Consider the following 25,626-nt stretch of genomic DNA (forward strand, 5'->3'; position numbering starts at 1 on the left):
CGCGGTGTGTATCTATTATTGGGTTTGAATGGGGAAGGCCCTTCTATTCATTCTATTTCTGTGGTTCAGACAGATTGGTGGTTGGTATACAATGTATGATTAGCATAGATATATACATTTCCGAATCGAAGGATTGCTTCGCCAAAATGTTTTTTATACGTTTGCTTGAACGTTTACCGACTGACCTGGAATCAGTCGTATTGTAAAAATGAGGCATTTTAAGAATCCAAGCTAGATGGCTAGCTTTGCTAGCGTAACGTTAGCCAATTTGCTAGCTAACCGTTAGCGGACTAATCGTGTAAACGTTAGTTATTTTGGTTTTCTAGCTAACGTTACATTTTACTGATGGGATACCGTTAGCTGGCAAGGTGTCCTGTAGTTTGTCCCTCTGACTTCCTAAACCTATCTAACGTTCGTTTACCAGCCTCCGCCTTATTTCCTTAACTATCGTTTCGTTTACTGGATTTGACGTAACATTAGCTGGCACTGGCTAGTAGCTGCAAGATATGGCCACTGCCTCTAGCTCCTGTGTGGGGAGAAATGTGTCTAGAAATGGACCCTCTGTCTCGACCCCGACCTCGGGAGCACCTGGACAATCACAGCCTATGGTCGTTGTATGGGAATGGCAGGATGATCTTGGCGTCTGGCTACCGTACAGCGGCCAGGTGAGCGGCTACATAGAACAATGTTTATCATCTCCGCGGGGACACAGGAGTGGGGGTCCTGGCTCCACCAGTATCTGGCTCGGACAATCAGATCCCAGTTTGTCGCCTTATCTTATAGACATACCAAGCTTGAAGCAGTTCCGCCAAGATACAGGTAAGGAAATTAAGCCACTGCCCTATGTATGCTTTACATTACAACTCAACTGAAGCCTTAGCTTAGAGCTTTAGTTTTAATGCCCTAACTAGCGCAGTGCTATATAGCTAGCTGTTGTTGTGATCATGTGTGAGCCACCATAAGCCAAACATAATCGCATTGCTAAACTTGATAACAGCTATAGCGAAGAGTCAGCTACTTGTCTATTTCCCAGCGATGGCAACGCTTTCTTTGGCTAACTAGTTAGCTGGCTAACTGTAACTGAAATCTCACAGATTATATTAAGCCAGGGATATACACTACGTGACCAAAACTGTGGACACTTAAATTACTCATCGAACATCTAATTCCAAAATCAAGTGCGTTAATATGCATTTGGTCCCCCTTCGCTGCTATAACAGCCACCACTCCTCAAATCCAACTTTATTGGTCACATACACATGGTTAGCAGATGTTATGTTAATGCTTGTGAAATGCTTGTGCTTCTGGGAAGGCTTTCCACTAGATGTTGGATCATTGCGGGGACTTGCTTCCTTTCTGCCACGAGCATTAGTGAGGTCGGGCACTGATGTCAGAGTATCAATTCATCCCAAAGGTGTTCAATGGGGTTGAGGTCAGGGCTTCCACATTGATCTCAACAAACCATTTCTATATGGACCTTGCTTTGTGCATGGAGGTATTGTCATGCTGAAACAGGAAAGGGCCTTCCCCAAACTCTTGCCACAATGTTGGAAGCACAGAATCATTTACAATGTCATTGTATGTTGTAACATTAAGATTTCCCTTCACTGGAACTAAGGGGCCTAGCGCTTCTTAATCAAAGCATTTACAGTTGACCGGGGCAGCTCTAGTAGGGCTGAAATTTGACGAACTGAGTTGTTGGAAAGGTGGCGTCCTATGACAGTGCCACATTGAAAGTCACTGAGCTCTTCAGTAAGGCCATTCTACTGCCAATGTTTGTCTATGGAGATTGCATGACTGTGTGCTCAATTATATACACCTGTCAGCAACAGGTGTGGCTAAAATAGCAGAGTCCATTAATTTGAAGGGGGGTCCACATACAATATATATGTATACACAAAAGTATATAAAATGGACAATCCATTTTAATGCAGACTAGATCTAAACATTAATAATCGAAAATGACAAATTACCCAATGGCTCATGATAATTTGATGGTTAAAAAGTGGGGGTGCAGATGCTCTGCTCAGGCGTTAATGGATGTTCAGTGTACTAAGTTGACATCATTAACCACACTACTACTAGACTAAGACTATAATTAATAAATAGTTTGGCATTCACAGATGTCTATTGCATAATCTTCTGTGCAAAGCACTTTTACCTCATGAGTACATTATTAATTCTGTGTTGTTCTTTTCTCTCTAGGGAAAACGCGGTCTGTACGCCGTCAATTGTTTGCCCAGTCCTCAGGCTTGGGTAGCGGAGTATATTGGGAGTGGGTGAATGACGAAGGAGGATGGACTCCATACGAGACTCGCACTTCTATCCTACTAGAACACAGCTACCAGGCACGGCAGGCCACGGCGGACATTGTCTCACACGGCTATAACTACATAGTGGACCTCACGGCGCTGGCCCAGGTCAACAAGGCCACGGGCTACCGGCGACAGGTACGACGGCAGGGTAACCTCCCCTACCCACTGGCATCTGGTGCATCCGTCATACACTCGGGCCCGGCCTGCTCCTGCCAGCAGTGTCTGAGCCACAGCAGCACTGGCCCCATGTCCAGCCGCTCGCGCCATTCCTTCTCGTCGGGGCAGCTGAGCCGGCCTAGCCTCCAGGTCCCTAGCAGGGCGACTGGAGCTCATCCCACCTCAGTGTACTCACCCTACCCCAGGAGGCCACTTTCTGTGGGGGGAATGGCGTGGGGAAGCCCCTGGCCACTGGCACCCTCCGCTAGTCAACTCCCTGGAGCTCAACTGGCCTTGTCCACCAGTGCCAATGGCTTAAGGTGGGTCCTCAGGTCCATTTTATGGCCTTTTCAACCAGCTTTGTTGACATTGTTTGAAAAGTAATTGTTGACTCATTTAGGAGCTTATCCATTTATACTAATAATCTTTGAGTTGAGTAAGGCATAGCCTACTGATAGAGGGTCTGATTGACATTTAGGCAGAGTTTACACAGGCAGCCCAATTCTGATCTTTTTCCCAATTATTGGCAAATTATCAGATCTGATTGCTCAAAAGACCAATTAGTGGCAAAAGATCAGAATTGGACTGTCTGTAAACGCCGCCTTAGACCCAATTGTTGTTTTGAACCAATTTACTTCTATGATCTATAATTTCATCTTGAGCTAAGTGACATATTGTTATGATTTGGGGTTAAACTGCAGTATGTCATAGAGTGCTGAATCTGAAAGATTCACAAACACTGTGCGAAAACACCAGGATAAGCTGTTTTGTTGACCTCCACTAAAGAGGAAGTGGTGTTACGCAGGATAGGAAACAAGATTTGTGACCCAAAGCTCTGCTTGGTCAATACGCCGCTGATGTTTTTAAAGGGTTACATTACATCAACTGCTGCGTGTCACACACACTTCCTCCCATTGTTGTCACCATGTGGTCCCTGGTTGTAGTAGGCTTAGGCTATGTCACACCATGTGACGAACAAAGCACCCGGACGAAAGCTTTTGAAGGTCATATAGCATTTTTGTTTTCAATAATACCTTAGTGGCACTATTTCTGAATGTTTTGAAGCAGACTTGATGCCACACAGCGCCTGCCAAATATTCCTAAAATAACTTGAGTGAAAAGTGGCAGCATTCAGCAATGTTGAACATAAACATTCACATTACTCCAGATCCTTATCAACTTGTAGAGAAAGCACACAAAGTACAGTGCATTCAGAAAGTATACAGACTCCTTTTTTCACTATTTATTTTTGCCCCAAAAAACAAAACAGATACCTTATTTACATAAGTATTCGGACCCTTTGCTGGGTCAACGATGTATGTACCTTCCAACAGGACGACGACCCTAAGCACACAGCCAAGACCACGTAGAAGTCGCTTTGGGACATATCTCTGAATGTCCTTGAGTGGCTGAGCCAGAAGCCGGACTTGAACCCGATCGAACATCTCTGGAGAGACCTGAAAATAGCTGTGCAGCAACGCTCCCCATCCAACCTGACAGCTTGAGAGGATTTGCACAGAAGAATGGGAGAAATTCCCCAAATATAGGTGTGCCAAGCTTGTAGCGTCATACCCAAGAAGACTCGAGGCTGTAATCGCTGCCAAAGGTGCTTCTACAAAGTACTGAGTAAAGGGTCTGAATACTTATGTAAATATGATATCAGTTTTTATTATTGATACATTTCTAAACTTGTTTTTGCTTTGTCATTATGGGGTATTGTGTGTGTATATTGATGAGGGGGTGAGAACAATTTAATCAATTTTAGAATAGGTCTGTAACGTAACAAAATGTGGAAAAGGTTCAAGGGGTCACAATACTTTCCAAAGGCACTGTATCTGACGCACTGGATTAGGGCTGGGAATTGCCAAGGACCTCACAATACGATATTATCGCAATACATAGGCTTGTAATTGCAATTCTAAGGGTTCTATATGTATTGCTATTTGATTGATCAAATATTGATCACTATATATCTGCTGCAGAGGGGTGAGAAAACAAGTTTTGATCAGTCAGGAAAATAAAAGTGCTGAAAACATGTTAGCTCACCACTTAATAAGATGCCGAACCAAATTTGTAGGATGAAAAATACTGGCTTTTTGGAGCAGGTACAGATGACTACTGGTAGCTAATGCTACCTACAGTATTAAAACTATATACACTGATTAAAAAAAAATGGAACACTAAAATAACACATCCACATCTGAATGAATGAAATATTCTTATTAAATACTTTTTTCTTTACAAAGTTGAATGTGCTTACAAAAAAATCACAAAAAATTTTTATCAATGGAAATCAAATTTATCAACCCATGGCGGTCTGGATTTGGAGTCACACTCAAAATTAAAGTGGAAAACCACACTTCAGGCTGATACAACGTTGATGTAATGTCCTTAATACAAGCCAAAATGAGGCTCAGTAGTTTGTGTGGCCTCCACGTGCCTGTATGACCTCCCTACAATGCCTGGGCATGCTCCTGATGAGGTGGCGGATGGTCTCCTGAGGGATCTCCTCCCAGACCTGGACTAAAGCATCCGCCAACTCCTGGACAGTCTGTGGTGCAACGTGGCGTTGGTGGATGGAGCAAGACATGATGTTCCAGATGTGCTCAATTGGATTCAGGTCTGGGGAACGGGCGGGCCAGTCCATAGCATCAATGCCTTCCTCTTGCAGGAACTGCTGACACACTCCAGCCACATGAGGTCTAGCATTGTCTTGCATTAGGAGGAACCCAGGGCCAACCACACCAGCATATGGTCTCACAAGGGGTCCGAGGATCTCATCTCGGTACCTAATGGCAGTCAGGCTACCTCTGGCGAGTACATGGAGGGCTGTGCGACCCCACACCATGACTGACCCACCGCCAAACCGGTCATGCTGGAGGATGTTGCAGGCAGTAGAACGTTCTCCACGGCGTCTCCAGACTCTGTCACATGTGCTCAGTTTGAACCTGCTTTCATCTGTGTAGAGCACAGGGTGCCAGTGGCGAATTTGCCAATCTTGGTGTTCTCTGGCAAATGCCCACGTTGTTGGGCTGTAAGCACAACCCCCACTTGTGGATGTCGGGCCCTCATACCACCCTCATGGAGTCTGTTTCTGACCGTTTGAGCAGACGCATGCACATTTGTGGCCTGCTGGAGGTCATTTTGCAGGGCTCTGGCAGTTAGTCCTGCTGTTGCCCTCCTACGGCCTCCTCCATGTTTCCTGATGTATTGGCCTGTCTCCTGGTAGCGCCCTCCATGCTCTGGACACTACGCTGACAGACACAGCAAACCTTCTTGCCACAGCTTGCATTGATGTGCCATCCTGGATGAGTTGCACTACCTGAGCCACTTGTGTGGGTTGTAGACTCCGTCTCATGCTACCACTAGAGTGAAAGCACCGGCAGCATTCAAAAGTGACCAAAACATCAGCCAGGAAGCATAGGAACTGAGAAGAGGTCTATGGTCACCACCTGCAGAACCACTCCTTTATTGGGGGTGTCTTGATAATTGCCTATAATTTCCACCTGTCTATTCCATTTGCACAGCAGCATGTGAAGTGTGTCAATCAGTGTTGCTTCCTAAGTGGACAGTTTGATTTCACAGAAGTGTGATTGACTTGGAGTTACATTGTGTTGTTTAAGTGTTCCCTTTTATTTTTTTGAGCAGTGTATATTACAGTTGATGTCGGAAGTTTACATACACCTTAATCAAATACATTTAAACGAAGTTTTTCACAATTCCTGACATTTAATCCTAATAAAAATCTCTTCGGTCAGTTAGCATCACCACTTTATTTTAAGAATGTGAAATGTCAGAATAAAATATTTCCTTCAGATTTTATTTATTTCATCACATTCTCAGTGGGTCAGACCTTGACATAAACTCAATTCGTTTTTGGTAGCATTGCCTTTAAATTGTTTAACTTGGGTCAAGTGTTTCGGGTAGCCTTCCATGAGCTTCCCACAATAAGTTGGGTGAATTTTGTCCCATTCCTCCTGACAGAGCTGGTGTAACTGAATCAGATTTGTAGGCCCCCTTGCACACTTTTAGTTCTGCTCAAACATTTTCTATAGGACTGAGGTCAGTGCTTTGTGATGGCCACTCCAATACCTTGACTTTATTGTCCTTAAGCCATTTTGCCACAACTTTGGAAGTATGCTTGGGGTCATTGTCCATTTGGAAGACCAATTTGCGACCAAGCTTTAACTTCCTGACTGATGTCTTGATGTTGCTTTAATATATCCACATTTCTCCTTCCTCATGATGCCATCTATTTTGTCAAGTGCACCTCCTGCAATAAAGCACCCCCACATCATGATGCTGTCATCCCCTTGCTTCACGGTTGGGATGGTGTTCTTCGGCTTGCAAGCATCCCCCCTTTTCCTCCAAACATAACGATGGTCGTTATGGTCAAACAGTTCTATTTTTGTTTCATCAGACCAGAGGACATTTCTCCAAAAAGTACAATCTTTGTCCCCATGTGCAGTTGCAAACCGTAGTCTGTTTTTTGTATGGCGGTTTTGGAGCAGTGGCTTCTTCCTTGCTGAGCGGCCTTTCCGGTTATGTCGACATAGGACATGTTTTACTGTGGATATAGATACTTTTGTACCTGTTTCCTCCAGCATCTTCACAAGGTTCTTTGCTGTTGTTCTGGGATTGATTTGTACTTTTCGCACTAAAGTACGTTCATCTCTAGGAGACAGAACGTGTCTCCTTCCTCAGAGGTATGACGGCTGTGTGGTCCCATGGTGTTTATTCTTGCATACTATTGTTTGTACAGATGGACGTGGTACCTTTAGGCGTTTGGAAATTGCTCCCAAGGATGAATCCAACTTGTGGAGGTCTACAATTTAATTTCTGACGTCTTGACTGATTTAGTTTGATTTTCCCATGATGTCAAGCAAAGAAGCACTGAGTTTGAAGGTAGGCCTTGAAATACATCCACAAGTACACCTCCAATTGACTCAAATTATGTCAATTAGCCTATCAGAAGCATCTAAAGCCATGACATCATTTTCTGGAATTTTCCAAGATGGGCACAGTCAACTTAGTGTATGTAAACTTCTGACCCACTAGAATTGTGATAGTGAAATAATCTGTCTGTAAACAATTGTTGGAAAAATGACTTGTCATGCACAACGTAGATGTCCTAACCGACTTGACAAAACTATAGTTTGTTATCAAGAAATGTGTGGAGTGGTTGAAAAAGAGTTTTAATGACACCAACCTTAGTGTATGTAAACTTCTGACTTCAGTTGTATATACAGTACCATACACATGTTTCTTTATTTTTTCTATTGTCTACTTTGTAGAATAAGAGAGCAGAAATCAAAACTATGAAATAACATATGGAAACGTGTAGGATGCAAAAAAGTGTTAAAACAAATCAATATATTTTCTAATCTTTAAAAGAGCCTCCCTTTGCATTGATGACAGCTTTGCACACTCTTGGCATTCTCCCAACATTCTTGAAGGAGTTCCCATATATGTTGTGCTCCTTAGTGGTGCAGCGGTCTAAGGCAATGCCTTGCAGTGCTAGAGGCATCACCACATAGGCCGTGATCGCCCAGGGCCCAGGGCCGTGATCGAGAGTCCCATAGGGCTGCGCACAATTGGCCAAGCGTCGTCCGGGTTAGAGGAGGGTTTGCCTGGGCTATTCCGTCATTGTAAAATAAGAATTTTTCATAACTTACTTGCCAAGTTAAATAAATTAAAATATATGTTGCACATTTGTTGGCTGCTTTTCCTTCACTTCGCGGTCCAACTCATCTCAAACCATCTCAATTGGCTTGAGATCGGGTGGTTATGGAGTCCAGGTCTTATGTGGCACTCAATCACTCTCCTTGGAGTCACTCCATCACTCTCCTTGGAGTCACTCCATCACTCTCCTTGGAGTCACTCCATCACTCTCCTTGGAGTCACTCCATCACTCTCCTTGGAGTCACTCCATCACTCTCCTTACACAGCCTGATAGGTGTGTTGGGCCATTTTCATGTTGAAAAACAAATCATAAACATACTAAGCACAAACCAGATGGGATGTTGTATCGCTGCAGAATGCTGTGGTAGCCATGCTGATTAAGTGTGCCTTGAATTCTAAATAAATCAGTAACTGTCACCAGCAAAGCACCATTACACCACCACCTCCATGCTTCACGGTGGGAACCACACATGCGGAGATCATCCGTTTACGTATTCTGCGTCTTACAAAGACATGGTGGTTGGAACTAATAATGTCACATTTAGACTCGTCAGACCAAGGACAGATTTAGCCTAGTCTGATGGCCATTGCTATGGTTTCTTGGCCCAAGCAAGTCTCTTCTTATTATTGGTGTCCTTTAGTAGTGGTTTCTTTGCAGCAATCGACCATGAAGGCCTGATTCACGCCGTCTCCTCTGAACAGTTGATGTTGAGATGTCTGTTACTTCAACTCTGAAGCATTTATTTGGGCTGCAATTTCTGAGGCTGGTAACTCTCTAATGAACGTATCCTCTGCAGCCGAGGTAACTCAGGGTCTTCCTTTCCTGTGCTGTTCCTCATGAGAGCCAGTTTCATCATAGCGCTTGATGGTTTTTGCGACTGCACTTGCAGAAACTTTCAAAGTTCTTGACATTTTCCGGATTGGCTGACCTACATGTCTTCAAGTAATGATGGACTGTCGTTTCTCTTTGCTTATTTGAGCTGTTCTTGCCATAATATGGACTTGGTATATTTTACCAAATAGGACTGTCTTCTGTAAACCACCCCTACCTTGTCACAACATAACTGTTTGGCTCAAATGCATTAAGAATGACTTTTTATTTTATTTACATAGGCAAGTCAGTTAAGAACAAATTCTTATTTACAGTGACGGCTTAGGAACAGTGGGTTAACCGCCTTGTTCAGAGGCAGAACGACAGATTCTTTACCTTGTCAGCTCGAGGATTCGATCTAGCAACCTTTCGGTTACTGGCCCAACGCTCTAACCACTATGCTAAAGAAATTCCACAACTTAACTTTTAACAAGGCACATCTGTTAAATGAAACGCTTTCCAGGTGAGTACCTCACGAAGCTGGTTGAGAGTGCCTAGAGTGTGCAAAGCTGTTATAAAGGCAAATGGTGGCTACTTTGAAGAATCTAAAATATACACTTTTTTTGGTTACTACATGATTCCATATGTGTTAATTTATAGTTTCATGTCTACACTATTATTCTACAATGTAGAAAAATAAGAAAATCCTGGAATGAGTGTGTCCAAACTTTTGACTGCTACTGTATACATATACACACTGTAGGTATCGGTTCACTAGATATGCGTAACTGTGGTAGGCTCTCTCTGCATGTGTTCTGGAATACTTGCAGCAGGACTTCTCTGCTTTTGCTCTGCTCTCTCTTGGGCACCACTGAACACAGGCCTCAGTGGAACAACATGACAGTTTTGGAAACCAGGAGGAAATACTGCACAGTGCACCGTAGTACCCCTGGCCATTGTCTGACGTGGAGCAGGAAAGCCAGATTTCTGGGGGTCCATTGTTCTCCTCCTCATGGGGGCAGGTTCAACTCTGAACACAGGCAGGCATGTTTTAGCAAGGCCACGCTAGCTCCCCATCCATCATTAATCAGAGGAAGGACATTTATCTTCTGTGGATTTCCTAGCTTTTTAGTTTAGAATGTCGAAAGTTGAGAAATTCAAATCGTAACCTTTTAGTATTGTTATTGATATAATTGTTAACCTGCAGTGACACGCCGCAGAACTATTCAATACAGATGATATCGTGGATGGATTCTGCAGTGTCTAGAGCTTTTTTTTTTTTGAGAGAGGAACCACCACATCAGTTCTTCATTTAATTGCTTATGCAATGGTGTGTACGGATTCGTATGTGTGCCTTTTGGCCTTCACCATGCTCCGTTAATGTCTGTTTTCCTGTTTCTTCTGCCACAGTATCCCCGCCATCCCTGTGCAACTGAATGGATCCACCAGTGTGAGCTCAGCCCTGGCAGGTAAAGAGGTCCCAAGTAAATTCATCCAATTTTCACATCCCCAATGGTGGTACTACCTGTATTCTTACAGTCCCCATCCATGTGAATTCTAGCGGTTTCGGTAAAGCATTGTTTTTCTTGTTGACGATGGCAGAACCTTCTGCTCCATGAGGTTACGTCTCAGTGTGAAAGTAAGAGGGTGAAAAAGTGTTGCGTTTTCACACTCATAAGTTTTAAAATCGATGTTCGTTGACATACTTTGTTTCAGCCAAATGTGTAGCCTATGGCAAGCTTTAGTAAGCTTATCTGATAGACCTGACAGATTTTAGAGGCACCGCTTTTGTTGACCAGTCATTAAAGCAGTGATACAGAGAACTCCTTTGTGATTTCATGGCAATGGCCTGTCACTGTCTATGGTGTGAAAGCCATTGTGTCTCTCTGGACAACTAGCCTAGCACCTCAGTTTATCGCTGTGCACATTCTCCACAGACCAGGCCCTTGTGCACCAACCAGGCTTGTTTCTTGTCAGTTGCCCAGCCCATGATGTAATTTATTTTCCAGGGTAGTCTCAGGGGTTTGTGGTCTTAATGAAAAGGAATAGTTAAAGCAATAGTTCACTTTTTTTCTTTCTCGTTACATTTTCCGTTACACTTAGGATGTTGTCGTTTTTTCCAAACCGTTTTTTTTATTTGTTATATGGTTATTTCGCAAAATGTCCTAGCTAGCAGGTAATCTTTTTACGCAAAAAAAAAATCTCATTCCTGTTGAGCCAGCAGATAGGCCACCAGAGAGACAGACTGAGCATATATACAGTGGGGCAAAAAAGTATTTAGTCAGCCACCAATTGTGCAAGTTCTCCCACTTAAAAAGATGAGAGGCCTGTAATTTTCATCATAGGTACACTTCAACTATGACAGACAAAATGAGAAGAAAAATCCAGAAATTCACATTTGTAGGATTTTTTTATTAATTAATTTGCAAATTATGCAAATAAGCAAGATTTCTGGCTCTCACAGACCTGTAACTTCCTCTTTAAGAGGCTCCTCTGTCCTCCACTCATTACCTGTATTAATGGCACCTGTTTGAACTTGTTATCAGTATAAAAGACACCTGTCCACAACCTCAAACAGTCACACTCCAAACTCCACTATGGCCAAGACCAAAGAGCTGTCAAAGGACACCAGAAACAAAATTGTAGACCTGCACCAGGCTGGGAAGACTGAATCTGCAATAGGTAAACAGCTTGGTTTGAAGAAAATCAACTGTGGGAGCAATTATTAGGAAATGGAAGACATACAACACCACTGATAATCTCACTCGATCTGGGGCGCCACGCAAGAACTCACCCCTTGGGGTCAAAATGATCCCAAGAACGGTGAGCAAAAATCCCAGAACCACACGGGGGGACCTAGTGAATGACCTGCAGAGAGCTGGGACCAAAGTAACAAAGCCTACCATCAGCAAGGTCATTGAAGATGAAACGTGGTTGGGTCTTTCAGCATGACAATGATACCAAACACACCACCCGGGCAACGGAGTGGCTTCTTAAGAAGCATTTCAAGGTCCTGGAGTGGCCTAGCCAGTCTCCAGATCTCAACCCCATAGATAGTCTTTGGATGGAGTTGAAAGTCTGTGTTGCCCAGCAACAGCCCCAAAACATCACTGCTCTAGAGGAGATCTGCATGGAGGAATGGGCCAAAATACCAGCAACAGTGTGTGAAAACCTTGTGAAGACTTACTGAAAACGTTTGACCTCCTGTCATTGCCAACAAAGGGTATATAACAAAGTATTGAAATAAACTGTTATTGACCAAATACTTATTTTCCACCATAATTTGCAAATAAAATAATTAAAAATCCTACAATGTGATTTTCTGGATTTTTTTCTCTCATTTTGTCTGTCATAGTTGAAGTGTACACATCATGAAAATTACAGGCCTCTCTCATATTTTTAAGTGGGAGAACTTGCCCAATTGGTGGCTGACTAAATACTTTTTTGACCCACTGTATATGCATGTGTGACCAACAGCAATTCAGCTTATTTTGCATGTGAACACTTTTGGTCCAGTTGGACTTTAGCTAAAATATTTTGTAGAGTGCATTTTTGAAGATTTTCTTTGTCACATTTTGTAAATATTTGTTTTTGTGCTCTTTTAAAACGTACCCTTAATGAAATAACAGATTTGTTCCCACATAGTTGGTTCAGGGATTCGACTCGGCAACCATTCAGTTACTGGTCCAACGCTTATAACCACTAGGCTAAATGCTGTCCAGAATCGAGGCAGAACCTTACAATATGGCTTTAAAAAGGAAATCTGTACCTTTATCACATCAGCCCACATTTATTACTGCTGAATGTTAGTCAAACACATTTTCTTTACTGTACAAACATTGAATCCAAATTACTTCTTATTCCTGAATCCAATGTTCTCTATTTTGACCAAGCAGAATTGGTCTGGAAGCTTCCCAAACTTCCCAATACTCGCCCTCTTTTCCCACCAGTCAGTCACTGCTTTATCCACCATGTCGCATCCCTTTGGTCCCGATCCCCTTCCAACCCCCCCCGTCCCCCACCCCCTCTGCATGTCTCCACCGGTCCTCCCCTGGCCACCCACTCCAGGCATAGCCTCCATTTTGATGTCAGCAGTGGGACTCGGCGTGCGCTTCATGACTGCCTCCTCCTCCGCTCCTCCTCCCCCCATCAGCAGCAGCAGGCCCGCGGGCTCCAAAAGTCGCAGCTCGGTTAGGAGGGAAAAGAGGCAGCACAGGACAGGTAGCTACGCCCCCCCCCCCCCCATTGTGGGCCTGCATCCAGCTCTGTGCCTTGTCACATCCAATGCTTTCCATTGTGTTGTCATCTTGAGTTATCCCAAACAAGTTGTAATATATGTTCAAATATGATTATGATTTTTTTTTTTATTCCTTGTGTTTTTGTGGTGGGAAACTAATATGCCTGCCAGGTGAGACATTGGCGATATCCGAGCTAGGAATTCCTATTCTCACTCAGTTTTAGGATCTCAATAGTCACTACACAAGACTTGGGATCAATGGGAGTGATGGGGGCAACTGAAATCAACTCATTGCTTTGGTTTGACTTGACTTAAAGGTGATTTGGCCCAAAATATATCATGGTTGCCCCTATCACTCCCATAGATTTTTCACTAGAGGTGGCTAAAGTTAGCTCAAGTTAGTAGTGGCTTTTTAAATAAACCTGAACCATGGATTACATTTCCCCTGGCTGATATACTACTATCAGTGTAAGGAACCATTTATCATTAAGTTGTGTGTGTATTTTATATATATATATATACATATACACACACATTTCAAAATGTAACCTGAAAAGGCATCTCAGGCAGTGTGTTTTTGATTGTTATCTGCAGGCTAGTATAGCGTCCTTTTATCTTACATGTGCTCACTCTTATCTCATTCCATCGCATACTTGTCTCTGTACAAATCATTTGCCCTCCCGTGACTCCCTCATTCATATCCACAAATCAGTGTTGTGATGTTGCTTGGCGGTGAACACCGTATTCATTAGCTAACAAACATTGGTGTGTTTCCTTCAGAACTAATCGTGTTCCTGCTTTTTGGATCCAGCTTATCTTCATATAATGCCTTTTTATTTTCGAAGGTGTTATATAAAGATGGCAGAGCGAACTGACATTCACAAATCGAACTCTGAGGAAGCATCCCAAATTGGCACCATATTCCCTACATAGTGCACTACTTTTGACCAATGTAGGGAAAAAGGTGGCATATGTGACGCATACTGAGGAAGGAAGAGCAAGAGGGTGCGTTTGGCACATTCGTAGATTAGTGTCAATATCTTACCCTCTTCTCTCATTCAGCCATAACTGTCAAACATGAATACTGTGTGTCTCAAACTCGTGTCACATTCTCGAGCAGTGCTCTTGCATGGTACAGATATGCCAACGAAGCCTGCCTAAAGTCTGAGCTGCAGCGAAGTGTGTAGGCTACTTCTGCAGAATGAGTTGGAAATTTTTGCTTTAGGCTTTCAGAAGGCAGAAATATAAAATACAGCGAAAATGAAGTGTCAGTTTAAAATGTTTTGGGATTTAACTATAGTCTATAAAATCTAGGCTATTATTTCTGTGAACATAATTTGTTCGCAAACTGCAAAACAACTAGGCAACCACTGTAGTTTCAACCACTGAAAGCCATGGATTTAAAAAACAAATGTCTATACAATTTCTGTCATGATAATACCACCTGTGTCCTGTGTATGTGGTTGGCTTCTCCCCAACTCTGTTCATTGTGTCCACTATCCTCTCAGTCCCCGCCCAGAAACCAGAGGATGTCATTCACCGCTACATGGAGGAAGTTGCCTCTGCTCAAGACGAGGTACGCATGTCAATGTCAATCTCCCTCCTCCCCTCGCATCTTTATTTATTTGTTTTTTTTGTATAGGGTGAATTTGCCCCTAGACGCTGATCTTAGGTCAGTTTAGCATTTTCCCCCCTAATGGTTAAGGTTAGGATTGGGGGAAGGGAATCTTATCCTAGATCTGTACCTAGGGGGAAATTCTCCTGAAGTAGTGCTCTTGCAGGAGAATCAGTCGTGTGTTTCCTCGTTCTGGTACACTGGAACTCATTGTAAACATGCAATTAATTACACCTGCTTTAGTTTGCATGTAGTCTCTCAGACTTAAACTATTTTTGTAAAAAATTATACATTCATGTGAAGGTGATGTGATTTTTTTTTTATACAAAGCAACTAATTGTATTTGTATTGAAGAAATACATTTTATTTTGCAAAGAATTTGCAGTATGCAGGTTGAAAGCAATATGATTTCTCTAAAATGAACACACGCTTGGCCTATTTCTAAAGCAGTATGAGCAAACCAACTGCTGTTTTGTATACAATACCCATCTGTATCCCCAAGTTATCCCAACCACAATTTCTAGACTTGCAATATAATATCATAGAGATCCTGTAATACTTGTTCTCATGTAATTGTATTATAACATTCTCCCTGTGGTTTCAGGACTGCATCATCTGTATGGACCGGCTGTCTTGTCCATCGGATTATGACGTGGCGTCTGAGGGAGCCCAGCCCATCCAGCCTGGCGCCGTGGGCAAGTTCAAGTGTGGACACACCCTCCACATGCTCTGCATGCTGGCCATGTACAACAATGGTACCAAGGTGGGTGCCACAGAGATCCTAAATGTAATTCAGTTGGTTGCCTGGAAGACACGAGTCCACATATTGTACTGCATGGAGGCATTAACATATTATAAGCCTTATAAGGCATTATAATGGCTTGTACATGCTTATAACAAGTAATGAAGCGTTGTACTTGCAGGCTAAAAGTTAAGTGTTACCCACAACGTGACATATTACAGTGACTTCAGAAAATATTCACACCCCTTGACTTTTTCCACATTTTGTTGGCCGGTGATTTGTCAAGCAAATAACTGCCGGTCTCACGGCAATTGACTGTTATTAAACACATGTAGCATCTCCTGGCTTCCGCTGATGTAGACCATAGGAACATCTACATTTTAAAAAGTCTAATAAATCCATGTAATATAGCCTACACCATCACAGTAAATCCATGATGTATTTTAGACAGGTCTAAAGAAACATGATATGAAGATGTTGTCTATTTCAAAGTCCATATGTTAGGCCCTGATTAGGCTATGCCATATGGCTGTGGGCTACGCTGTGGGTTACACTAGTTAATTTAGCCTACAAGATTTGCTTAGAATTCCATGCCATTATTTTATAGTTTTGAAGAATACAATTGAAAATGGCTGAATAAAATAAAGGATATTTTCTCAAAGATTTGAGTGCGCACATGTGGCTATTCTGTGTTGATCGGTTAACAAAGAAACGGGTATATTTGTAACTTTTGTTGTGATACAAATGTTGGGCTATATGTTGTGATTTTTTTGATACATTCTAAGGCTCCATGATGCGACTCCAATGATTTGAGAAAAAGTCACATGAAAGGCACGAGCTCTGCTTTGTTTTTTTGCGCAGGCTGTACATTATCAGTCTCTCATTCACAATTTGACAAGCACTTGACAATGCCTCAAATTTCCCGGCTAACCACCCTTTTTGTGGCCGTAATGCCCCCTAAAAACATCCCTGCCTTCTGCGGCCGCTGTGCCCTTGGGCTGAATATAATAATTATAATTCCCTTCTCCCCACTGTGTGTCGAAGCACCTCACTCACATGGCTCTCTGTCACATGATCGGGTCTTTCTCTTTCGACACATTGGGGACGCAACTGTGTGCGTCCTTATCCAATTCCAAAGTGCATATTGAAGATATTGGAAGAACTGTCCACATTTACTTTGTCAGCCAACGAGATGAGTAGGCCTAACAAACGGCAAAAGCACAAGCCTGTCAATCTACTATCCCCCACAGTACAAAAGTTGACTCATGTCTCTACACCTGATGTAAAGCGTATTAATGTGCTTCATTTTAAGAAGTGAATTGGACACTTTTAGTGGTGATACAAACATATAGGCTACATGAGGTGTGTGACTGATTTTAAAGTTGCGGGGAAAAAAGAAGCACTCTATTTCTTGCATCATTCACAAGTGATAGGCTAATATTGTCAGCCAGCGTAATATTCTTAATTTAATCTAGTCTTTACATATACTAAATAATCTGTGTGAAATTTGATTTAGAATGAACCATTATCATGCACCTGTCTTGAAACGGGCAGCTGAAAAATACATGTCCTACTTTCGCTAGCCTGTAGAAAGCTGATGAGATCCTCCAAACATTTAATAGAGGCCATCAATCTGTTTTCTCACGCAGTTGCATAGCCTATAGAAATGTTGCACAACATGGGCTCTCATGAAGGGTTTGATTACGTTTGCATTGATGTCAGTGATTTAGAGGGACAATGTAGTGTTGAGTACCAGGCAGTTAGCAAGTTTGGTAGACTACTAATGAGCACCATCAGCAGCATCGGAGCTTGGAGAAGCTTAATTACTGTGACTAAACGGTCACATGAAATTTGACTGCCGGTGTGGAGGTAATATGGTCATCGTAACAGCCATAGTTTTGAGTTTTAAGTATTCGCCTTTGTTATGGCAAGCCTAAATAAATTAAGGAGTAAAAATTTGCTTAACTCACATAAGTTGCATGGACTCACTCAGTGTGCAATAATAGTATTTAACATGATTACCTCACCTCGGTATTCCACACATGAAATTCTGTAAGGTCACTCAGTTGAGCAGTGAATTTCAAACACAGATTTGACCACAAAGACCAGGGAGGTTTTGCAAAGCAGGGCACCTATTGGTAAAAATAAAATAAAGCAGACATTGAATATCCCTTTGAGAATGGTGAAATTATTTATTACACTTTGTAGTGACTGGGTGTATTGATACACCATCCTAAGATACAGGTGTACTTCCTAACTCAGTTGCCGAAGAGGAAGAAAACCGCTCAGAGATTTCACCATGAGGCCAATGGTGACTTTAAAACAGTTACAGAGTTGAATGGCTGTGATAGGAGAAAACAACTGAGGATGGATCAACAACATTGTAGTTACTCCACAATACTAACCTAAATGACAGAGTGAGAAGGTAGCCTGTACAGAAAAAATATATATAATGCATTCTTGTTTGCAACAAGGCGGTAAAGTAAAGCAAAAAAATTGTCAAAGCGATTAACCTTTTGTCCTGAATACAAAGTTTTATGTTTGGGGCAAATCCAATGCAACACATTGAGTACCACTCCATATACAGTACCAGTCAAAAGTTTGGACACACCTACTCATTCAAGGGTTTTTCTTTATTTAAACTATTTTCTACATTGTAGAATAATAGTGAAATATGAAATATTCATATGAAATAACACATGGAATCATGTAGTAACCAAAAAATTGTGTTTTAGATTCTTCAAAGTAGCTACCCTTTGTCTTGATGACAGCTTTGCACACTCTTGGCATTCTCTCAACCAGCTTCACCTGGAATGCTTTTCCAAAAGTAATGAAGGAGTTCTCACATATTATAAGCACTTGTTGGCTGCTTTTCCTTCACACTGTGGTTCAACTCATCCCACATCACCTCAATTGGGTTGAGGTTGGGTGATTGTAGAGGCCAGGTCAACTGATGCAGTACTATCTTTCTCCTTCTTGGTCAAATAGCGCTATCTATAGTGCTATTTATTAGAGCGGGGTAAAGATTTTGTTCGATAGAAGAGAGATCTTAGCTGTGGTTTTCAGGCTTGCAGTTGTCCCGTCTGACCGTCCAATGGTTTGTTGGTTTGTATGTCAAAGCTTCGCAACAATGTTGCTACTAATTCATGCGATCCATAACAGGTGCGGTTCCAAACGTTCACGACCTAGAGCGGTCACACCGATCATTGAGTTAAATACTTTATAAACTACACACGCTGAAAATAAACAAGGACATCTGCAGCATAGCATTCACAACCAACTGTCGCGCCAACCAAGAGCCCCTCCCCAGAGAACTGAAAGAGCTGTCTGTCTTTATTTCCCCCTTCCTTACTGCTGATGCACTCTTAAAGTCGCACGGTGAAGGCTCCGTGCAGGATTTAGCCACAAGCCCTTACATAGCCTGGAGGTGTGTTTTGTGTCATTGTCCTCTTGACAAACAAATTATTTTTTATATTTTAGTTAGGCAAAGTCGGTTAGGAACAAATTGTTATTTATAATGTCGGCCTACCGGGGAACAGTGGGTTAACTGCCTTGTTCAGGGGTAGAACTACAGATTTTTACTTTGTCAGCTCGGGATTTGATCCAGCAAACCCCTGAGCTGACAAGGTACAAATCTGTCGTTCTGCCCCTGAACAGGCAGTTAACCCACTGTTCCTAGGCCGTCATTGAAAATAAGAATTTGTTCTTAATTAACCTGTTATGGATCATGCGCATTTTCGCAGCTAGGCCGTCATTGAAAATAAGAATTTGTTCTTAACTGACTTGCCTAGTTAAAGGTAAATCTCAAATATAAAATATATTGTGATTTTGTTTTTTTACTACATGATTCCATATGTATTTCATAGTGTTGATGTCTTCACAATTATTCCACAATGTAGAAAATAGTAAAATTATAGAAAAACCCAGGCATGAGTAGGTATGTCAACTTTTGACTGGTACTGTATGTAAATTACATATTTCTGTATTTCATTTTCACTTTGTCATTATGGGTTATTGTGTGAGAAATATAATCCTTTTTGAATTCAGGCTGTAGCACAACAATGTCAAGGTGCCTTCAAAAAGTACACTGTACAGTGTATTCGGACCTCTTGACTCTTTCCATGTTTTGTTACAGATTTTACTCATACTCTTTATTCTAACCCCCTTCTTCCATCTTGTCTCATCGCTGCAAGTCCCCAGCGGGCTCGGGAAAGGCCACGGTAGAGACATTATTTATTTGTTTTACCTTTCATTGAACTAGGCAGGTCAGTTAAGAACAAATTCTTATTTTCAATGACAGCCTAGGAACCGTAGGTTAACTGCCTTTCAGCTCAGGGATTTGAACTTGCAAACTTTCGGTTACTAGCCCAACACTCTAACCACTAGACTACCCTGTCACACCCCAAAACATGCTCCTTAACACCCACACCAATGTGTCGGCGGAGACACTTTCCAACTGTAGTAACACCTCTACCACTGCGATGCAGTGCCTTAGACCACAGCGCCACCCGGGAGACACATTACAGCCTTACTCTAAAAATGGATTCAAAAAATATTTCTCATCAATCTACACACAATATAACAAAGCGAAAAAAGTTTTTTCAAAATGTTTGCAAATTTATGAAAAACATAAAAGATTTATGATTTAAAAAAAAGATTTACATAAGTATTCAGACACTTTGCTTTGAGATTCAAAATTGAGCTCCGGTGCATCCTGTTTCCGTTGATCATTCTTTAGATGTTTATACAACTTAATCGCAGTCCACCTGTGGTCAATTCAATTGATTGGACATAATTTTGAAAGGCACACACCTGTCTATATAAGGTCCCACAGTTGACAGTGCATGTCAGAGCAAAGAAGCAAGCCATGAGGTTGGAGAAATTGCCCGTAGAGCTCCTGAGACAGGATTGTTTTGAGGCACAGATCTGGGGAAGTTACCCAATCATTTCTGCAGTGTTGAAGGTCCCCAAGAACACAGTGGCCTCCATCATTCTTAAATGGAAGACATTTGGAACCACCAAGACTTCCTAGAGTATTCAGACCCTTTAACCTTTACTTTGTTGTAGCACCTTTGGCAGCGATTACAGCCTCAAGTCTTCTTGGGTATGATGCTACAAGCTTGGCACACTTGTATTTGGAGAGTTTCTCCCATTTCTTCTCTGCAGAGTCTCTCAAGCTCTGTCAGGTTTGATGGGTAGTGTCGCTGCACAGCTATTTTCAGGTCTCTTCAGATTAGTTTGATCGGTTTTAAGTCTGGGCTCTGGCTGGGCCACTAAAGGACATTCAGAGACTTGTCCCGAAGCTACTTCTGCGATGTCTTGGCTGTGTGCTTAGGGTCGTTTTCCTTTGCCCCAGTTTGAGGTCCTGAGCGCTCTGGAGCAGGTTTTCATCAAGGATCTCTTTCCGCTGATCCTGACTAGTATCCCAGTCCCTGAAAAACAACCCACAGCATGATGCTGCCACCCATGCTTCACCGTAGGGATGGTGCCAGGTTTCCTCCAGACGTGACACTTGGCATTCAGGCCAAAGAGTTCAATATTGGTTTCATCAGACCAGAGAATCTTGTTTCTCGTGGTCTGAGAGTCTTTGGGTGCCTTTTGGCAAACTTCCAGCAGGCTGTCATGTGCCTTTTTACTGAGGAGTGGCTTCCGTCTTGCCACTACCATAAAGGCCTGATTGGTGGAATGCTGCAGAGATGGTTGTTCTTCTGGAAGGTTCTCCCATCTCCACAGAGGAACTCTGGAGATCTGTCAGAGTGACCATTAGGCTCTCGTTCACCTCCCTGGCCAATGCCCTTTCCCCCCAATTGCTCAGTTTTGGCAAGGCGGCCAGCTCTTGGAAGAGTCTTGGTGGTTCCAGACTTCTTCCATTTAATAATGATGGAGGCCACTGTGTTCTTGGGGACCTTCAGTGCCACAATTTGTTTTGCCTTGACACAATCCTGTTTCGTAGGTCTACAGACAATTCCTTCGACCTCATGGCTTGGTTTTTGCTCAGACATGCACTGACAACTGTGGGACCTTTTATATAGAAAGGTGTGTGTGCCTTTTCCAAATCATGTCCAATCAATTGAATTTTCCACAGATGGACTCCCATCAAGTTGTAGAAACATATCAAGGATGATCAATTTTGTCTCAGCGAAAGATCAGAATTCTAATGTAAATAAGGTATTTCTGTTTTTTATTTTTAGTAAATTTGATACAATTTCTAAAAACCTGTTTTCACTTTGTCGTTGTGGGGTATTGTGTGTAGATTGATGAAAAATATTTTAATCAATTTTAGAATAAGGCTGGAACAAAGTGTGGAAAAAGTCGAGGGGTCTGAATATTTTCCGAATGCACTGTACATGTGCCTTTTGGTATTTTGTAAAGAAAGTCTGCCTCCGTTGGGTGTCTTCTAAGGTGGTTGACTGCCTGTTCTCTATTCCAGGATGGCAGCCTCCAGTGCCCCTCATGCAAGACAATCTATGGGGAGAAGACTGGGACCCAGCCCAAGGGGAAGATGGAGATCTATAGAGTCTCCCAGTCCCTCCCTGGCCACCCTGACTGTGGAACTATCCAGATCATTTACAGCATCACCCATGGGATACAGGTACACACACAACATTTACATTTAAGTCATTTAGCAGACGCTCTTATCCAGAGCGACTTACAAATTGGTGCATTCACCTTATGACATCCACACAAGACACACACAATACACACAGTCACACAGTCACACAGTCACTCACTCACTCACTCACTCACTCACTCACTCACTCACTCACTCACTCACTCACTCACTCACTCACTCACTCACTCACTCACTTCCTCACTCTCTCCAGGGTCCAGAGCACCCTAATCCCGGGCAGTCGTACACCTCTAGAGGCTTCCCTCGCTTCTGCTTCCTCCCAGACAACAAAAAGGGCAGAAAGGTAAGCAGCTAACACTGCATCTATCTTACATCGAACCAACACACTGCAAACAGTTCACAACACCCTGGACGTGCTCGTAAGGGCACGCAACAGAAAATGAGCAGTTCTCATTGGACAAGTCCACGTAGTTCCTCCCTGTTTTAGTATGTTTTTTTCCAGTTTGCTCCCTAATGAACACAACATTTTGACTCTGTTCTGCTCATGTAACCGGTGCTGTACTGCACTGCCGTAGCTCCGCTGTGTGTGTGTGTGTGATCCTTTTGTAGCTCCGTTGGTAGACGATGTGGACTTCGGTGATCAGGCTGTTTTCAGTGTAATGAGTTTCTTCTGCTTCCATAAGAAAATATAAAAACATTTGTAGAGCACATATGTTCTGCCAATCATTTCCTCTCTCTACAGCAGACACAATACAAAGGACGGTGATCCGTCAAGGAGCTAGCCACCAGTCACACATACAACACACTAGCTAGCTAACAACCACATGTTGAATTCAAAATGTTATTATCATCTGTAAAAATAATACTTACAATACCATCAATTTGAGTAAACACTAAATGTACACCATTGTTTATGAACAAAACAGTGTGTCTTGTGCTTATTACATGTAACATTTCTGAAGACGACATAAAAAGCGTGCCTACCTCTATGCGTCCAAATTATTTGAGCATGCAGGACAAACCGTAAGTACGCGCTCCCCTATTTCCCAGGATTCAGGCAAGCATAATAACTTAACATGCTATATGAATATACGAACCTGGTGAAATTCACAAAATATTTGAATAATTGTTACACTCACACATTCCTCGTATGTGCAAAAACCAGTCTAGGAAATCTGACAACAGTTTCAAGAGGGAAAAATATTTCATTTTCATGTGTACCATTCAAAATAGTGAAACCTCTCACTTAAATATCTTGTTCCAATTCCTCATTACTATTTTAATTTGATTTGCCATTCATTGCGACCAACTCCGCTACTCTGTTGACTATATTTAATAAATGCTTATTTTACTGTACAGTGTGAGGTAATTGTTTTATTGATAATTCATCCAAATGTTCTTGCCAAAGAAATCCATTTCTATATCTGATTTCCTGTCGATGTGAAATCAAATGGGCATACCTCTACCATAACCTAGAGACAATGCAGACCACCTTAAAAGGGACATTCAGTATTTTTTAACTTAATGTTAGAAGGTTCCTCACCCTGAAACTAGTCTATGGGCCAGGATAAACATTAAAGGCGGCTGAACTGACAGATTTTGTCTCGGTTTTCCTCATTTAAGAACACAAGATTTGTGTGTGTGTGTGTGTGTTTCACACGTGGGAAGCGTTTGTACATTAAATGTATGCACACATGACTGTAAGTCGCTTTGGATAAAAGCGTCTGCTAAATGGCATATATTATTATATATACATTAACTATGGCAAAACAGTACCACAGTCACTTACTCGTCTAAATAACTTCAAAACATTCTAGCCTGCTCTGCTAGGGTGAGAAAAATGGTTAGAATGAGGTGTGAAAGTCGCTGTAAATTAGCTCATACTCTTTTAGTTCTATGTTCACTATTTATTTTGTATATAATATACAGTATTTACATTGTTTAAATTCCTCTCTGTATTGTCTCTATATTACATTTCTATATGTCTTTCTAGCAGCACCATTTTACCAAGTCAGATTCTAGGTATGTGTAAGTTTACTTGACGAATAAAGATGATTCTGAAGTACAGTATATAGGACTTTTGCTAGCCAGTGTGCGACCGTGGCAGTTAGGTCGCTGTTGGGGATTATCCAATTACACAATGTATGTGGGACAATATTTTCTAGTTCTCTCATTAAATGTCAAAAAGTGTACTTTCAAAGTATTTGTTTATTTTTAAATGATCCAGAAATTAATGTAAAATGTTATTAATCTAAACACAAATCATATTTCAGACCACATGGTAAGGTTTCAAATGACACCAAGACTGTCTTTAGCATCTACAGACTCATCATTGTAGTGTCTTTAAAGAAGGCCTGGGTAAGGCCAAAATGTCACATTTTTTAAATTTCAATCAATTATTTATCAATAATAATTTTGGGTAGACTTCAAAGGTATGCCAAACATCCTTACCCCAAAGGATATTTCAATGCATTTAATTTCAGGAATATCATAGATTTGGGCCAATCTCATATGGAGTTGCCCACAACAAACTTCCAGTAACTTTGGCCACCGCTGGCTAAAAGTCCATGACAGTGATGGGGGCATGTCATCTCTAATTTCATGTCTAATTTCATGTCAGGTGCTGGAGCTGCTGAAGGTGGCATGGACACGGCGCCTCATTTTTACGGTGGGAACGTCCAGCACCACGGGCGAGCCTGATACGGTGGTGTGGAACGAGATCCACCACAAGACGGAGATGATGTCCAACGTGTCGGGTCATGGCTACCCGGATCCCAACTACCTGGACAACGTGCTGTCCGAGCTGGCCTCCCAGGGGGTGAGCGATGACTGCCTCCTCAGACAGGAGGACCCCAGCCAGGGAGGAGCGTCAAACTCTAGACTGTGAAAACTGGTTATGGCTATGGAGCATCCGACTGTGAAACTGACCGTGAATCACTTTCCTCGTAATGTCGCAACTTCAACATAGAGAACATAAGGGATAAACCAAGTATTCACATTCCCACCTGGATGTGTTTTTATTAAGTATTCAATGCAAAGCGTATGTCTGAGTGCATTGTGCCGAATACTACACATACTGATAATGTGGGGTTTGACTTGGACTTTATTAGCTGCAGTAGTGCTCCATTAGCTCTTGGTTTAGTCACCTAGGCTGTTTCTCAAACGGCACCCTGTATACATCCCTATATTTGTAGTGCTATATATATATGTACACACACACAGTGGGGGGGGGTATTTAGGCAGCCACCAATTCAAGTTCTCCCACTTAAAAAGATCTCCCACGTATTTTCCACCATAATTTGCAAATAAATTCATTAAAAATCCTACAATGTGATTTTCGGGGATTTTTTTCTTATTTTGTCTGTCATAGTTGAAGTGTACCCATGATAAATTACAGGCCTCATCTTTTTAAGTGGGAGAACTTGCACAATTGGTGGCTGATTAAATACCTTTTGTGTGTGTGTGTGTGTGTGTGTGTGTGTGTGTGTGTGTGTGTG

General features: G+C 42.1%; 1 protein-coding gene across 4 annotated transcripts; it reads left to right on the forward strand.

The window, feature by feature from the left end:
• Nucleotides 1-25,507, forward strand: LOC124000192 (probable E3 ubiquitin-protein ligase DTX2). 4 transcript variants are annotated; one of them, XM_046306392.1, is made up of 10 exons: nt 1-819; nt 2,206-2,791; nt 10,375-10,433; nt 13,033-13,185; nt 14,710-14,777; nt 15,421-15,579; nt 19,752-19,778; nt 21,989-22,150; nt 22,383-22,472; nt 24,750-25,507. In XM_046306392.1, the coding sequence occupies exons 1-10, from the start codon at nt 507-509 to the stop codon at nt 25,014-25,016; spliced, it is 1,884 nt and encodes a 627-aa protein (XP_046162348.1). In that variant the 5' UTR covers nt 1-506; the 3' UTR covers nt 25,017-25,507. The 4 variants fall into 4 exon arrangements, with proteins under 4 accessions (XP_046162348.1, XP_046162350.1, XP_046162351.1 ...); XM_046306394.1 differs by lacking the exon at nt 13,033-13,185; XM_046306393.1 differs by lacking the exon at nt 19,752-19,778 and having other exon boundaries at nt 5-819.
• Nucleotides 25,508-25,626: the final 119 nt, after the last annotated feature.

The sequence above is a fragment of the Oncorhynchus gorbuscha genome, linkage group LG16 (assembly GCF_021184085.1).
Source record: "Oncorhynchus gorbuscha isolate QuinsamMale2020 ecotype Even-year linkage group LG16, OgorEven_v1.0, whole genome shotgun sequence".
Lineage (NCBI taxonomy): Eukaryota > Metazoa > Chordata > Actinopteri > Salmoniformes > Salmonidae > Oncorhynchus > Oncorhynchus gorbuscha.

Coding starts and splice junctions, on each gene's coding strand:
- LOC124000192 (XM_046306392.1), top strand. CDS start 507: ATGGCCACTGCCTCTAGCTCCTGTGTGGGGAGAAATGTGTCTAGAAAT. Junction 10,434..13,032: donor TGTGAGCTCAGCCCTGGCAG/GTAAAGAGGTCC, acceptor CACCCACTCCAG/GCATAGCCTCCATTTTGATG. Junction 22,151..22,382: donor GCATCACCCATGGGATACAG/GTACACACACAA, acceptor CACTCTCTCCAG/GGTCCAGAGCACCCTAATCC.